At 38.2% G+C, this 15306-nt stretch overlaps 1 protein-coding gene across 1 annotated transcript in view; it reads right to left on the minus strand.

Moving 5' to 3' along the window:
- IFT80 (intraflagellar transport 80) overlaps window positions 1-15306 on the minus strand; it is a 259541-nt gene that overhangs the window by 163452 nt on the left and 80783 nt on the right. Inside the window, exon 5 of the mRNA XM_007948772.1 lies at window positions 1942-2051. Within this exon, the coding sequence (XP_007946963.1) occupies window positions 1942-2051 (110 nt within the window). The remainder of the gene's footprint in view (window positions 1-1941; window positions 2052-15306) is intronic.

The following is a 15306-nucleotide window of genomic DNA, read 5'->3' on the forward strand; positions in this document are numbered from 1 at the left end:
ATTGTAAATTTTGGTCAATGACATGAGACAAAGTATATGTGAACTGCTGTATGAAAAGTGAATTTACTCTGTAAATCTTCACCCAAATCAAAATAAAATTTAAAAAAAAAGAAATCAGAAAGCATATGGTACTGGCCAAATGTGTTGCAAAAGACATCTTTAAAGTATTAAAGAGCAAAGATGTTACTTTGAAGACTAATGTGCATCTGATCCAAGCCATAGTATTTTCAATCACCTCATACGCACATGAAAGCTGGATAATTAATAAGGAAGACCAAGAACTGATGTATTTGAAGTGTGGTGTTGGCGAAGAATACTGAAAATACCATGGACTGCCAGAAGAAGAAACAAATATGTCTTGGAAGAAGTGTAGACAGAATGTTCCTTAGAAGTGAGAATGGCCACATTTCATCTCTTATAATTTGGTCAACTTATCATAAAGGACAAGTCCCTGGAGAAAGGTACCATACTTGGTTAAAAAGAGTATTAGCGAAAAAGGGGAAGACCCTCAACAAGGTAGACAGATACAATGGCTGTGAAGATGGGCTCAAGCCCAGAAAACATAGTGAGGATAGAACAGGACTGGGCAGTGTTTCATCTGTTGTACACAGGGTCACTATGAGTAGGAACTGACTTGACAATACCTAACAACAACAGATAACTGAGACACTAAACAATAATTTTTCTTTTTAGAATAATCTTCCCTACCCTCTTCAAAAGGAGCTCTGGTGGTGTAGTGCCTAAGGCATTTGACTGCTAACCAGAAGGTTGGTGGTTCAAACTCACCAGACACTCCACAGAAGGAAGAGTTGGCAATCTACTTCCATAAATATTTACCATCTCAGAAACCCAAAGGGGATCGCTATGAGTCTGAATCTGTTTAATGGCAGTGAGATTGGTTTTTTTGGTTACTCTCTTCAAGATTCAGCTTCTAGCTTAAATGTTCCTTTCTGGATTGTTGTTGTTGTTATGTGCTGTCGAGTCGGCCCCGACTCATAGCGACCCCTCCTTGGGTTTCCGAGGCAGTATCGCTACGGAAGTAGGATTGCCCAACCTTCCTTCCGAGGATAGTACAAAATAAAGTGTGTAACAGCACTGAAACACAGACAGACTGCCATCAAGTTGGACCGGACCCACAGTGACCCCTCGTTGGGTTTCCCAGGCAGAATCACTATGGAAGTAGATTGCCCAACCTTCCTTCCAAGGAGTGGTTAGCAGTCAAATGCCTTAGGTACTATGCTACCAGAGCTCCTGTAACAGCACTATCTTTAAATAAATATTCTCTCTGTAATTGGCAAAGTTACATACACTAAATTTGTTTTAAATATTACATTGACTCCTTCTCCACTCTACAAGTACTAAAAGAATGATAAAGCTCATGTGTATTAGATAGATGAGAATGAGGATCACGATGATAAAAATTAAAATCTGAACCGGCTCTTAAAATTTTATGATTAGTCCTATTTTGTCTCCAATCTATACATTGGAGGCTGACCCTGCTAAATTTAAGGATGCCTAATTGTGCCAAATCATGTGACAATTTTGTAATTGAAAATACATTTATGGACCCAGGGAGTAAGTGAGAAGAGTGCTGTTACATTGACAGGATTGCAAATAATGTCAGGCAACAAAATGTACATAAACTGTTGAATGAGAAGCAAACATACTCTGTAAACTTTCACCCAAACCCCAATAAAATGCTTCTCCAAAAAAGTAAATTTATGATTTGCTAATGAAATGTGCTTGAAATAAAAAGAAGTAAACCTTGATGGAAATATAACCAGATACTCCCTGTTCCATAATAAAGGCTGATAAAACCACACACTAAAGGCCTCAAGACTATAAAAAGACCATCCAGAAGAAAAAGACTTCTGACAAAGGACACTCTCCTTTTGCACTCTGACAGATCCTAGTAACAATTTATAAATGTCTGACATGTACCTGCAAAACTTTAGCATTTGGTTGAAGAGGTTTAATGATCAGCTGCTTGCCTGCTGTATAAAGAACCTTTTCTGAATCCGGGCCCCATGCTACTGAATACACTGGTGTTCCTGTGAAACAGAAGAAGAAATAGACTAATAAACTTTAATGATTATATCTTATAAAAGAGACACTGCTAAGAGGATCAAAAAATAGTGAAGAAGTAATCTGGGATGTCATACAATTTCCCCCTTATTCAATGGCCCTTTCAAACTGGACTATATAGCCTGATATTGAAATACAGACTGGCTTATATTGGCCACTGAAAATTTGCAAGCAAATGACAAACTATACTTTTAACTGATTTTGATCTTGCTGAGAAAACAGGCCATTTTTAGACATTTCAGATAGGGTGCTACTGAAATACATTTAAAAACAAATAAATACACTTCATATTTTAAGATATAAACCAAACCATGTCCACTGCTATTGAGTCAATTCTACCTCATAGTGACCTGTGGGATGGAGTAGAACTGCCCTATAGGAGCTCTGGTGGTGCAACAGTTAAGGCATTCAGCTGCTAACCAAAAAAGTTGGTAGTTCAAACCTACCAGCTGCTCTGCAGGAGAAATATGAGGCAGTCTGCTTCTGTGAAGATTTACAGGCTTAGCAACCCTATGAGGCAGTTCTACTCTGTCCTATAGGGTTGCTATGAGTCTGAATCATCTTCACGGCAGAGGGTTTGTTGTTATAGGGTTTCCAAGCTTTAAATCTTATGGAAATAGATGCCACATCTTTCTCATGTGAAGTGGCTGGTGGGTTCAAACAGCCAATCTTTTGGTTGGCAGTTGAGTGCTTTAACCACTATGCAACTAGGACTCAAGATATAAACAGGTATCAGAAAATGCATGGTTTATCATTTTCCCATCATCATCTATCAGTGTTTCAAATGATTCAATGCATAAGTTGACTTAAATTTTCTGTACAAAAATACACATGGTATACTCACTTTATGGATTAATTCCCATCCTGATACTGCAACAGGCAACAAGAACTTCCTCTCACCTGCTGTTTAAGCAGTAGCCTAATGTATAGAAAGGAGCTCTGGTAGCATAGTGGCTAAAGCACTTGACTGCTAATCAGAAGGCTGGAGGTTCAAACCCACCAGCCACTCCTCGGAAGGAAGGTTGGGCAATCCTACTTCCGTAGTGATACTGCCTCAGAAACCCAAGGAGGGGTCACTATGAGTCAGGGCCGACTCGACAGCACATAACAACAACAACAATGTATAGAAGGCGCCCATCCCAAAATTATCTCCCCCTCCCACCTATACCAAGAAGTTCTGGTGGTGTGGTGCCTAAGGCCTTTGACTGCTAACTAAAAGGATGGCAGTTCAAACCCAACAGGCACTCCACGGAAGGAATACCAGGCAATCTACTTCCATAAAGATTTACCACCTCGGAAACCCAATAGGGGTCACTATGAGTTGGAATCAACTTGACAGCAGTGTGCTTGAGCCTGCCTATACCTAAATTTATGAATGGCAAATTAAATAGGAGTAGAGAAAGTTTTGTTACCTATCAGGAGTAGATGAACTTGAAAACTAAGCTAAGGATGGCTCAAATATTCTGTAAACAAAGATAAAGTTGATCCCACTTCCAAGGGAAAGGTACACAGTTGATGTACCAACCGTATTACAAAATACATTAGATTTTATACAATTTCCAATTTCCTAGTACAGCAATTTAGGGACAGTATATTTTTTAACACAATTAAATTTAAAGATTTTTTTACTTAATTACTTTATAGATTACCTAATATGTTCTGTAGCTTTATATAAGCCTAGTTTTTAAAAATGGACATGATATCCATTAAAAAACATAAATCACATGGTAGTAACTAATTTGTACACCACTGCCTGATCTAGCTATTACTCATTTGGAAAGTAAATCAAGGTTTGTTCTGGTTACCTAGTGCCACTGTGATAAGAATATACCACAAATGGGATGGCTTGCTTGAACAAACAGGAGGAGTTTATTCTCTTACAGTTTGGAGGCTTTAAATTCGAGTTCAAAGTGCCAAGCTGTAGGGGCTGGGTAAAAGCCCCTCAACCTTGGGCTTCAGCTCTGCCTCCAGCTTCCGGCCCACTGAACCTGGAGGCTTTTCTCACTCAGCTGCTGGCTGCTAAGGCTGGCAAGCTCAAGGTTGACAAGTAAAAAGGAACAGTCCTGATATTACCAATCCACGTGGCAGGCCTTTAATTCAAATCCACTGAAAGTCCCAAGATCAGCAGAGAACAGCAGGCTGCTGAACAACAAGGCTAAATGCAGAGTTCAAGTGTGCCATAAGGTAGAGCCCATTCGCCAAGGCTCCTTATATACAGGAAGCGGAACACATTCCCTAAGGAATCAGCTGCTCACAGTAGATTCCACCATGGAGTTGATTACCAGTCTCATCATGGGGAATACTACATCCAGCTGCCCAGCCACTCAACCAGGCCCAACCAAGTTGACACACAAACTTAATTACCACAAGGTTCTACAACTAATCTATGAAATATTAACCCAATTATATTTACAAAACCCAGTTTTTTATAATTGTCCAGGACTCCTAAATCAAATATTGCAGCAGTTGATTTTCTGTGAATGAGTGATCAAATAAATGAAATCAATCTTTCAAAAATTTATAGTCTCAGAAAAATGAAATTTTAATTTGAAGATTTATGGACAATCAATAGGATTATTTGTTTATTTAAGTGGAAAACCTGACTGGTGCTATGATCAATAGGGAGTAAATTTCAGTAAAACAAATGTGTTTATTCAACTGGCAGCCTATTTCTTTTGTGCTATTTTCTTCCCAACCACATTCAATTCAATTGTGAGCTAGTCCCAGTGATAGGAGCTTTAGAGAGCCTTGTTTAGACCTAATCCAAAAAATCCTGAAGCATGCCTTCAACAGTGTAGGTCGCTTACTAAACTGGGTGTACATATCCAGTTGAGTCGTTGACATTTAACGTTGTTCAATACTAAAGAAACCGACAAAAACTCTTCCCAATGAAATGGTCAATCTTAGAAAGTCTTACTTCCACCTCTGTACTTGTTAAGTGCACTGCTTCAAAAGTAATCTCTAATAAACAAAATTCTCCTCTAATAAATAAATAAGCTCTGGTAGCGTAGTGCCTAAGGCACTTGACTGCTAACCAGAAGGCTGGAGGTTCAAACCCACCAGCCACTCCTTGGAAGGAAGATGAGGCAATCTACTTCCGTAGTGATACTGCCTCGGAAACCCAAGGAGGGGTCGCTACGAGTTGGGTCCGACTCGATGGCACGTAACAACAACAACAACAATAAACTCCCTAGAAAAGGTAAGCCAGATTTTCAGATATTTAAAATATGGTTCTCAGCAAGGACTGGAAAGAGAATATGAGAAGAAAACAACTTATTTTTCAGGGTAGTAGAATTATAGGTACTGTAATGGTTATGTTTGTATGTCAACTTGGCTTAGACCTGGTTGAGTAGTTGGGCAGCTAGATGTAGTATTCCCCATGAGACTGGTAATCAACTCCATGGTGGAATCTACTGGGAGCAGCTGAGTAGCTGCCTTTGGGTATGTGGTCCGCTTCTTGTATATAAGGAGAAGCTTTGAGAATGGTTTCTAGCCTACGGCATGCTTAGACCAAGCATGTAGCCGTGTCATTGCTCAGCAGCCTGCCATACTCTGCCGACCTTGGGACTTATGACGAACTTAAGTTAATGGGCTGCCATGTGGTTTGGAAACATTGGGACTGTGTCTTTTGACTTGTCAACCTTGGGGCTTCTCAGCCTCAGCAGCTAGCAGCTGTCTGAGTGAAGAAACACCTCTAGCTCTAGTGGGCCGGGAGCAGGAGATAGAGCTAAACCCCAAGGTTGAGGGGCTTTCACCCAGCCCCAAGAGCCTGGCACTTTGCACTTGGACTTAAAGCCTCCAAATTGTAAGAATAAACCCCTGTTTATTAAGGCCATTCAATTTGTGGTATATTTCTGCCAGAGTGGCACTAGGTAACCAGAACAGGTACCTTCTTTATTTTAATGTATGCAAAAAAAGTATATTTTAATGTATAAATCTACCAAATCTTCATGAATATGCTCAGCATAAAATGACACTTTCCTGAGGAGTATACTAAACTATAACAAACATCTACCCACAAGGAAATAGTTCAGTAAATAGAACTCCCATCGAGTTATACAGGATGTGACTCCAGCCCTTCAGTTGGGGTAAAAGGCATGGTTTGGGTATAGGGTGAGGAGCTAGGGACTCTTTTGTCCTCTTAACAAATTGTATTTGTGGCCCCAGAAACTCAGCTGTGTCACTATTTCCTTGATTATAAGTTTTTCTTCAGAATACTTACTAGAACCTGAAGATAATTCATTTCATGTTCATGAAACAATTTTTTAACAATAATAATGTTAAGGAAATAGGTAATAACTAATAGTATAAAACATGCCTAAGGCACTTGACTGCTAACCAGAAGAAGGCTGGCTGTTCAAACCCACCAGCCACTCCTCGGAAGGAAGGTTGGGCAATCTACTTCTGTAGTGATACCGCCTTAGAAACCCAAGGAGGGGTCGCTATGAGTTGGGTCCGACTCAACGGCACACAACCAACCAACCATAAAACAAAACAAGCTATAGAGGTAAATTTAAGTAATCACTTTATAACAAGTGGTGTTGGTTTTGTTTTATTTGTGGTAAAAATGTATACACCAAAATATTTGCAAATTTAGCATTCCCCAAATACACAATGCAGTGACACCAATCATGTACAATCAACCTCACTATCTGTTTCCAAATAATTCCACTATCTTTAACAGAAATTTAATAGTCCCTAAGCAAAGACTAGGAGCTCTGGTAGCATAGTGCCTAAGGCACTTGACTGCTAACCAGAAGGCCGGCAGTTCAAACCCACCAGCCACTCCTCGGAAGGAAGGTGGGGCAATCTACTTCCTAGTGATACCCCCTAGGAAACCCAAGCAGGGGTCACTAAGAGTCAGATCTGAGTCCCCACACTTAACAACACAACAACAAGCAAAGACTTTCCCTTTCCCCTGAGGGAAGGCTAGTTACTTTGGTCTCTATACATCTGCCTGTTTCATAGAAGTGGGATTATACAATATTTGATCTTTTGTGGCTAATTTATTTCATTTAGCATAATGTTTTCAAGATTCACCCATATTCTAGCATGTATCATGACTTCAGTTTTCTTTGTGTCTAGTCCATAGTGGTCACCAAGCGTCAGAATTGACTCAATGGCAATTAACAATAATATTCCATTGTATGTATATACAACATTTTTTGTTCATTCATCTGTTGAGGGATAATTAGGTTGTTTGCATCTTTTGGCTATTGTGAATAGCGCTGCAATGAACACCGGTGAACAAGTTTCTGTTTATAGTCCTGTTTTCGATTCTAGTAGTAGAATTTCTGGGTCATATGGAAGTTCTAAGTTTAACTCTTTGACAAACCACCAAACCCTTTTCCACAGAGGCTGTAACATTCTGCATTCCCACCAACAATGGACAAGGGTTCCAACTTCTCCACATCCTTCCTAATACTTGTTATTTTTTATTTTTTTGATCATAGCTATTCTAGTGGGGGTGAAGTGGTAACTCATTGTGGGGAGCTCTGGTGGTGTAGTGCCTAAGGCATCTGACTGCTAACCAGAAGACTAGCAGTTCAAACCTACCAGCCCTGGAAGGAAGATCAGGCAATCTACTTCTGTAGAGATACTACCTTAGAAACCCAAGGAGCATAGGGTTTGCTATGAGTCGAATCGACTCAACAGCAGTGAGTTTGGTTTTTTTTGGTAATGACTTTGAGCATTCTTTATGTGCTAGTCGGCCATTTGTACGTTCTCTGGTGAAGTGTCTACTTAAGTCTTTCATCTATTTTTTGATAAGGTTGTTTGTCTTTTGTTACTAAGTTATACCAGTTCTTATTCTAGATATTAAACCCTTATCAGATACGTGGTTCACAAAAATTTTCTCCCCATCTGAAGGCTTCTCTTCACTCTGTTGATAAAGTCCTTTAATGCACAAAAGTTTTTAATTTTGATGAAGTCCAATTTCTCTATTCTGTCTTTTGCCACTTGTGCTTTTTGGTATCACATCTAAGAATCTATTCTTAAAAACTAGATGCCAAAGCATGACCCCTATGTTTTCTTCTGATAGTTTTATGATTTTAGTTCTCACAATTAGGTCTTTGATCTATTTAAATTTTTATACATGGTGAGAGGTATGTGTCCAGGTGTCCTAGCACCATTTATGAAAGAGATTATATTTTGCTCACTGAATGGACTAAGTACTTGTTAAAAATCAAGTGACTACAAATATGAGTTAACATGTGTTTCTCAACCATATTTCTTAAATCAAAATGCAAGTAATGGAAACAAAACTGAAGTCTCTTAAGATAAACAAGCAACTCTAAATAAAATCAATAGCTAAGTCCCATTAGGTTAATTCTTAACCATTAAAATTTCAAAACATATTTAACACCAAAACTAAGAAAAATCATCATATTCATCTCTTAAACTTTTAATAAATTATTAGACATGAAGCTATTGTATATATAAACATTTCATTTTCCAAAAGGAGAAACAGTACATACCTATACAACTTCCAATTTGGGTGGTTCTGATGAAGAGCATTATTGAAAGTGGATGAGGTATCATCAAGTAAAATGATTTATTTATTATGATGAAATATATCTCACTTGCATATGAAACATACTTAAATATTTTAAATGTTTTTTTTTAAACAAACTCATTAAGCCACTCATTATTCCTAGTGCTACACCTCACTTCGCAAAGTCAGTATGGAAATAACAAATTTAGCTTTCAGATTGAATTATTTTAAAACAAAAAGTTTAGCATATTATCTTAACAAGATGTTATTAATTTCACTGTTAACAAAATAATGACTAAAGCACTTAGTAAAAATAGTTTTATAATGATGAATAATTTCTTTCTATGTTGGGAGTTTTTATTTATGTTCCATTTCAGTTAAAACACTCAAAAGATCTTGTTTTTCTGACTTTGTACACTAAGATCATGTGACCTTTTTGACATTTTTTAAGAAACCACATGCACCTGGGGTTGAGTTAAATGTCAGCCCCTTATCTCTTTGTAAAACAAATTATCTAAATTCTTTCAACCTGTTGAAGGCATTTTAAACCACAGAAGAGGAGGCAAAAATGTATTTCAATTGTTTTAAGGAAGTACATGGTCAAACATACCATGTTTTTCACATTCATACTATAAAGGTCTCTTCTAAAAAAATGTTGTTTTTGCTGTTTTGAAACAAACTACTCACTATTATAATGAAGCATTAGCTATCTTTGCCTTGTTTGCAGTATTAGCCAGTATTGAGAGAATACAAGTAAAGTGCTTAGAAGAGTTTCTGGCACTAGAGTAGCACTAGCTGTTTATCACTACCACTAGAAATTATTTTGCAATGCAATAAGCAACCATTTGCTTATTGTGTTGCTCAAGATAGCAGGTACTCATTTTTTTTTTTTCCTTTGGCCATATTGTCAAGAATTCAAAGACCAAGAATTATCTCCACTTCATTTTATTTATAGATGACATATACTAACTGTAGGTACTCAAATCAGATTTATTCCAAAAAAGCACCTTTTTTCTTACGTATGTCACTGGGTCAGTTTATATTCCAACCTTGACACCTCTTGAGTTCTCACACATTTTCACTTCAAACTCTCTATATTCAAAACTATCACCCCTAACTTTTTCCTCCTTATGAATTCTCTGAGACTCTTCTGGTTGCATAATGGTTAAGCACTCAGATGCTAACTGAAAGTTTGGTGGTTCAAAACCACCAGTCATTCTATGAAAGAAAGATGTGGCAATCTGTTTCATAAACATTCCAAAAAAACCAAACTCAAAGCTGTTGAATCCACTGCGACTCATAGTGACCCTTCCTTGGGTTTCCAAAGCAGTATCACTACAGAAGTAGATTGCCCAACCTTCCTTCCAAGGAGTGGCTGGTGGGTTTGAACCACCAGCCTCCTGGTTAGCAGTCAAATGCTTTAGGCACTACGCCACCAAAGCTCCCCCATAAAGACTATAGCCTTAGAAACCCTGTAGGGCAGTTCTACTCTGTGCTATAAGGTCACAATTGGTTAGTATCGACTTAATGGCAGGTTTCATTTTGGGTTTTGGTTTAAATTTTCTACCCCTGACAGGGTGTCCATCCCTCCCAACTCTGATAACTATTCACTTTTTACAACTGCAATCATTATTGCCTCTGTTCAAGTCTTAATTAGCATTTGCATAGACCATTTCAGTAACTCCTTAATGGCCCACTCCATTTAATCTTTATCTCCTCTAATTTACCCTACATGTTACTGTTAAGGTAATCTTCCTAAAAGACAGCCCTTAACTCTTACTCTGCTGCCCTGGTGGTGTAGTGGTTAATACCCTTGGGGGCTTACCAAAGATTAGCTGTTGGAACTCACTAGCCATTCCACAGGAGAAAGATGTGGCTGTCTGCTTCCATAAAAACTACAACCTTAGAAACCCTGTGGGGTAGTTCTACCCTTCCTATAGTTTCACTGTGAGATAGAATTAACTCTACAGTAACAGATCCAGATATATGCTTAGAGAAGCTTAAGCTCCAAACCACTTCATTAGCATTCAAGACTCTCAGTGTCTTAGCCTTGTGACAGTACTATCCCTCACACAGCCTGAACCCTGGCCAAAAGGATCTACTCCCCTTCACCTTATTCTCATGCCTCAACCTGTTCTGTCTATGCCTCTGATCTGGCCCTTATAGCTGTGTTCCAATGCCAACAAGGCAGTTTCTTTACATAATCTGTTCACCTTCAAACCCCAATCGAAAGAGACTGCATACTTCCCAGGAAGCCTTTCTAATACCTCCCCAACTCTCCCTAAAACATTAACCTCTGTCTTCCTGTCCTCCCAAAGCAACTATGACAATGAGCACATTCTGATCTGAATTACAGTTACTTATACTTCCAATTTACCTGCTTTATTAATTTCACTCCAGGCAGGTTCCATGTTTTGACACTCCATTCCTCACAGAGCTTACTCAGCACTGTATGACATGAAATCCAAATTCTTACATCTTCAATATGAATGATGATTAGCGTTAATTTTTATTAAGTATTATGGAATCAGAGAGTTACTCCTCTCCTTCCTAAATAATCTAAGACAAATTTTGCATAAAGAATTTACTACTGGATTTGGTAATTTTCAATTAAGCAGAGCATTCAAGTGATCAAAATATATCTTGACTGTGGTGGTAGGTAAATGACCATATAACCAAAAAAAGCAAACACAGCCATCAAGTCAGATCCAACCCACAGCGACCCCTCCTTGGGTTTCTAAGGCAGTACCACTACAAAAGTAGATTGCCCAATCTCCCTTCCGAGGAGTGGCTGGTGGGTATGAACCGCCAGCCTTCTGGTTAGCAGTCAAGTGCCTTAGCACTATGCCACAAGAGCTCCTTAAAATGACCATATATGTTTTTTAAAAATTCAAAGAACTATACAATTTTTAAAAGGTAAATTTTACTGTATGTAAATTATATTTCAACATACCTGACTTTTAAAAATATATGTATCATTCACAATCATTTAGAATGAACTTCATAAAAGTAACGAAAAAACCAAATTCACCGCTATTGAGCCGATTCTGACTCTTAGCGACCCTTATTTCCAAGTCTGCAAATCTTCACAGAAGCAGACTGTCTCATCTTTCTTCCATGGAGCAGCTGGTGGGTTCAAAACACCAACCTTTTGATAAACAGCCAAATGCCTTAACCACAATACCATCAGAGCTTGTTTATGAAAGTAAAAAATGTATTATAAAGAAAAGTGAAAATTCCTCAGACTTCCAAAGTTTCTTTCTTGGTCAACATCATTAGCCATTAAAAACTCACTGCCTTTCAGTCAAATCTGACTCATACAGACTTTGGGTTTCCAAGGCAGTATCTCTACGGAAGTAGATTGCCCAATCTTCCTTCGAGGAGTGGCTGGTGTTTGAACCACCAGCCTTCTGGTGAGCAGTCAAATACCTTAGGCACTACACCACCAGAGCTATTTAGGGAGAGAGGAGAAAATAAAAAACATGAGATACCATGTTACTGCCACTAGAATGGGCTAAGATAAAAAAAAAAAAATGGAAACAAACAAATGTTGGCAAGAATGTAGAGAAACTGGAATTCTTATCCATTGCTTATGGGAATGCAAAATGGTCCAGCCACTGTGGAAAACAGTTTGGTGGTTCCTCAAAAAGTTAAACATAGAACTACCATACGATCCAGCAATTCTATTGCAAGAGCAATCCAAACAGACAAAATGTGATACATGTATAGAAGGGAATATTACTCAGCCATGAAGAGAAATGAAGTCCTGATACATGCTACAACATGTAAGAACCTTGAAAATATTATGCTGAGTAAATAAGTCAGTAACCAAAGGACAAGTATTATATGACCCCACTAACATGAAATATCTAGAATAGGCAAATGTATAGAGATCAAAATTTACTAGTGATTACCAGGGGTGAGAGGGACAGGAAAAGGGAGAGACATTGATTGGGAAGCATTGAGTTTTTATTGGTATGGAATTTGACAACTATTGTTGACAGTTGCACAAAATGATTAATATTTGTATGTGTGAAAATACTTAATTGGCAAAAGTTGTGTTATATATTTTTTATGACCACCATGATAACATTAGGAAATGGGAGGACACTGAACTGTGCACACAAGAGACAGACAACAGATGCTAATACCAACCAATGTGTCCACAATACCACACTGCCATTAACACCAAACACTAGACTATACAGATAAACACATAAACACCTGAAATGATCAGATAGGGATCAGTGAACAGAAGTATTACTCTAGACCAAGGATAGATTCAGCTGAGGCTAATCTTGCACAGACACCAGTGATACAAAATACCTGCAGTCCTTACAGAAACAACAGAAGACAGACACAGAGTAATCCCTAACAGACAACCAGACACTATGGGAGAGAGATCCAATAGATCTACTAACTCAAGACCATACTGGGGGACACCAGATTCAATTGGCACAACAAAATTCAAAAAAGCATTGCTCCACATCCTACATTGGCAAGTAGCGACTGGGGTCTTAAAAGCTTTCAAGTGGCCATCTAAGATGCAGCGAACGGTCTCCTAGTGTCGGAAGTGAAGAATGAAATAAGGGGGGGGGGGCAATTAGAAGCAATCAGCCCTAGGACACGACAGACCTCGAGACCAGAAGAACTAGATGGTGCCCGGCTACCAATGCCAACCACTCAGGAAAGGATCAAATCTGGAGATTCTGGATAGAGTGGGAGGGAAAATGTGGAACAAAATCCAAAAACTCAATAATGACCAGAGTTACTGGTCGGATGAAATCTGGTGAGACCCCCAATACTATGGCCCTGGAATACATGCTGCACCTGGAATAAAACTCACCCCCAGAGGCGGGCTCTCAGCCCAATAGTTAACAAGATGTATATGCAGACCACTCAACTCAGGATGCCGCACCCACATACTCTATGGTAATACATCCCTTAGAGCAATAGACCATGGGACACCAGAGGACCAACATTCAAACTGAGGAAATGTAGGACAAACAGAAGTGCATAATTATGAGGGGCACAGGGGGAGGGTTACAGGGTAGGGAGGAGAGGAGACTGGGTTAGGGTTGGACATGGTGAATTGGGAATGAAACTAAATGTATGTGTTACGTTGAATATAAAACAAGCTCGTAAAAAATGAAAATAAAAAGTTCTATTACATATTTTTACAACAACTCAAAAAAGTTTTTGTCCTAACATGAATTCTGAATTAACATGTGAACAAAATATTTTAATGCTTTTGAAAACAGTTTTTACATCAGAATTCATTATTTAGCATTTATAATTTTATGTCGTCCCTAATTCATACATCGAAAATATATGTACAAAAACTGAACAACTTTTACTATAGAAGGAATGGTTGGTTTAGTAATAATAAATTTAACATGAATTTATGCTCTTTACCCAATTTATGGGAGAACACATAGGTCAGAAACGGGAAAAATCTATGAGAATATGTAGAGATCTTAAAAGAAAAGTTATAAATATTTATGAAAGTTTTTGGTTAGTAGATCTATTGGATCTCTCTCCCATAGAAAGTTTTGGTTTAATACCATTTATATAAGAAACCCCTGAAGCAGTTTTCTTTGACACTATATACAGAACTCAGGGAAAGCAAAGATTAAAACATATATAATAAAAAAATTATCAGTGATTTTAATATTTTCCTTTTTATTTATCTGCAATGCCTGATTCTCTATCATAAACATATTTCTTTTCCCTGAGAAAAAGAATAAAATTTCCAGGAACAAAATTATATATGAATGTAAGCAAGTAAGTCATTTAATATCAAACTATTTGTAATCGTATGCAGGATTTTGTTCAGAATTTTCATAAGACATTTCCAGGGAACAGAATTCTCATCATGAAAACTTTCACACCACAAAGTTTCCCAGTATTCTACCCATTACCAGGGTCCCTATGTATTTTCACCCTCTAACTCTAAGACAATGTAAGAGCCATAGAAGTTTGCCACACAAGTCAAAGTTTTCCAATGCTCAGATGGCCAGTCCACAATTTACTATGTCAACATTTGCTGCCCATACTTTCTAATTAGAATCTGCAATTGCCTTTCTGCACCTCCTCAGTATTCTCTATTTAAACTGACGATAATTCAATTTAACTAAAATCTATTAACTATCACTATGATAAAAGCAGTGAACAGAGAGGAAAACAGAGCTCAGCTCTAATGTAGTTCATAATACAGTACCAAATGAGATAATGATAAAGCTTTTATCTGGCCATTTCCTTAAGATTATGTGTCAGTAATTCAAAGGACTGACTGTGATAGTTGGGGTTATATGTCAACTTGGCTGGACCACAATTTGGAGTGCTTTAGCAGTTGTGATGTGGTTATTTCCATGATGAGATAGGATGTATATCCTTTGAGAAGCCAATCTGATGAAAGGGAGATTCCCGCCTACTTCTAATATATATCTATGGACATCCCAGGAAAGGAGACACTCTTCTGAGGATCTGGATCCTGTTGTGCTGCCTACAACTGTCCATGAGCAAACAATCCATCATTCAGCCTGGTGATTTTGGATTTATCATCTGCCAGAGTCAACAGCCAGTATACTGCCTGGCAACCTTGAGCTTGTCAGCCCTGCAGCTGCGTGACTTGGTAAAGCTGCCAGTTTGACGTTTGATCCAGAAACTGAGACTTGCCAACTTTTATAAGTGTGGGAGCCATTTGCCTAAAAATAAATCTCTCTCTC

Source organism: Orycteropus afer, unplaced genomic scaffold, assembly GCF_000298275.1.
Source record: "Orycteropus afer afer isolate SDZICR_OR568_19922 unplaced genomic scaffold, OryAfe1.0 scaffold00223, whole genome shotgun sequence".
Lineage (NCBI taxonomy): Eukaryota > Metazoa > Chordata > Mammalia > Tubulidentata > Orycteropodidae > Orycteropus > Orycteropus afer.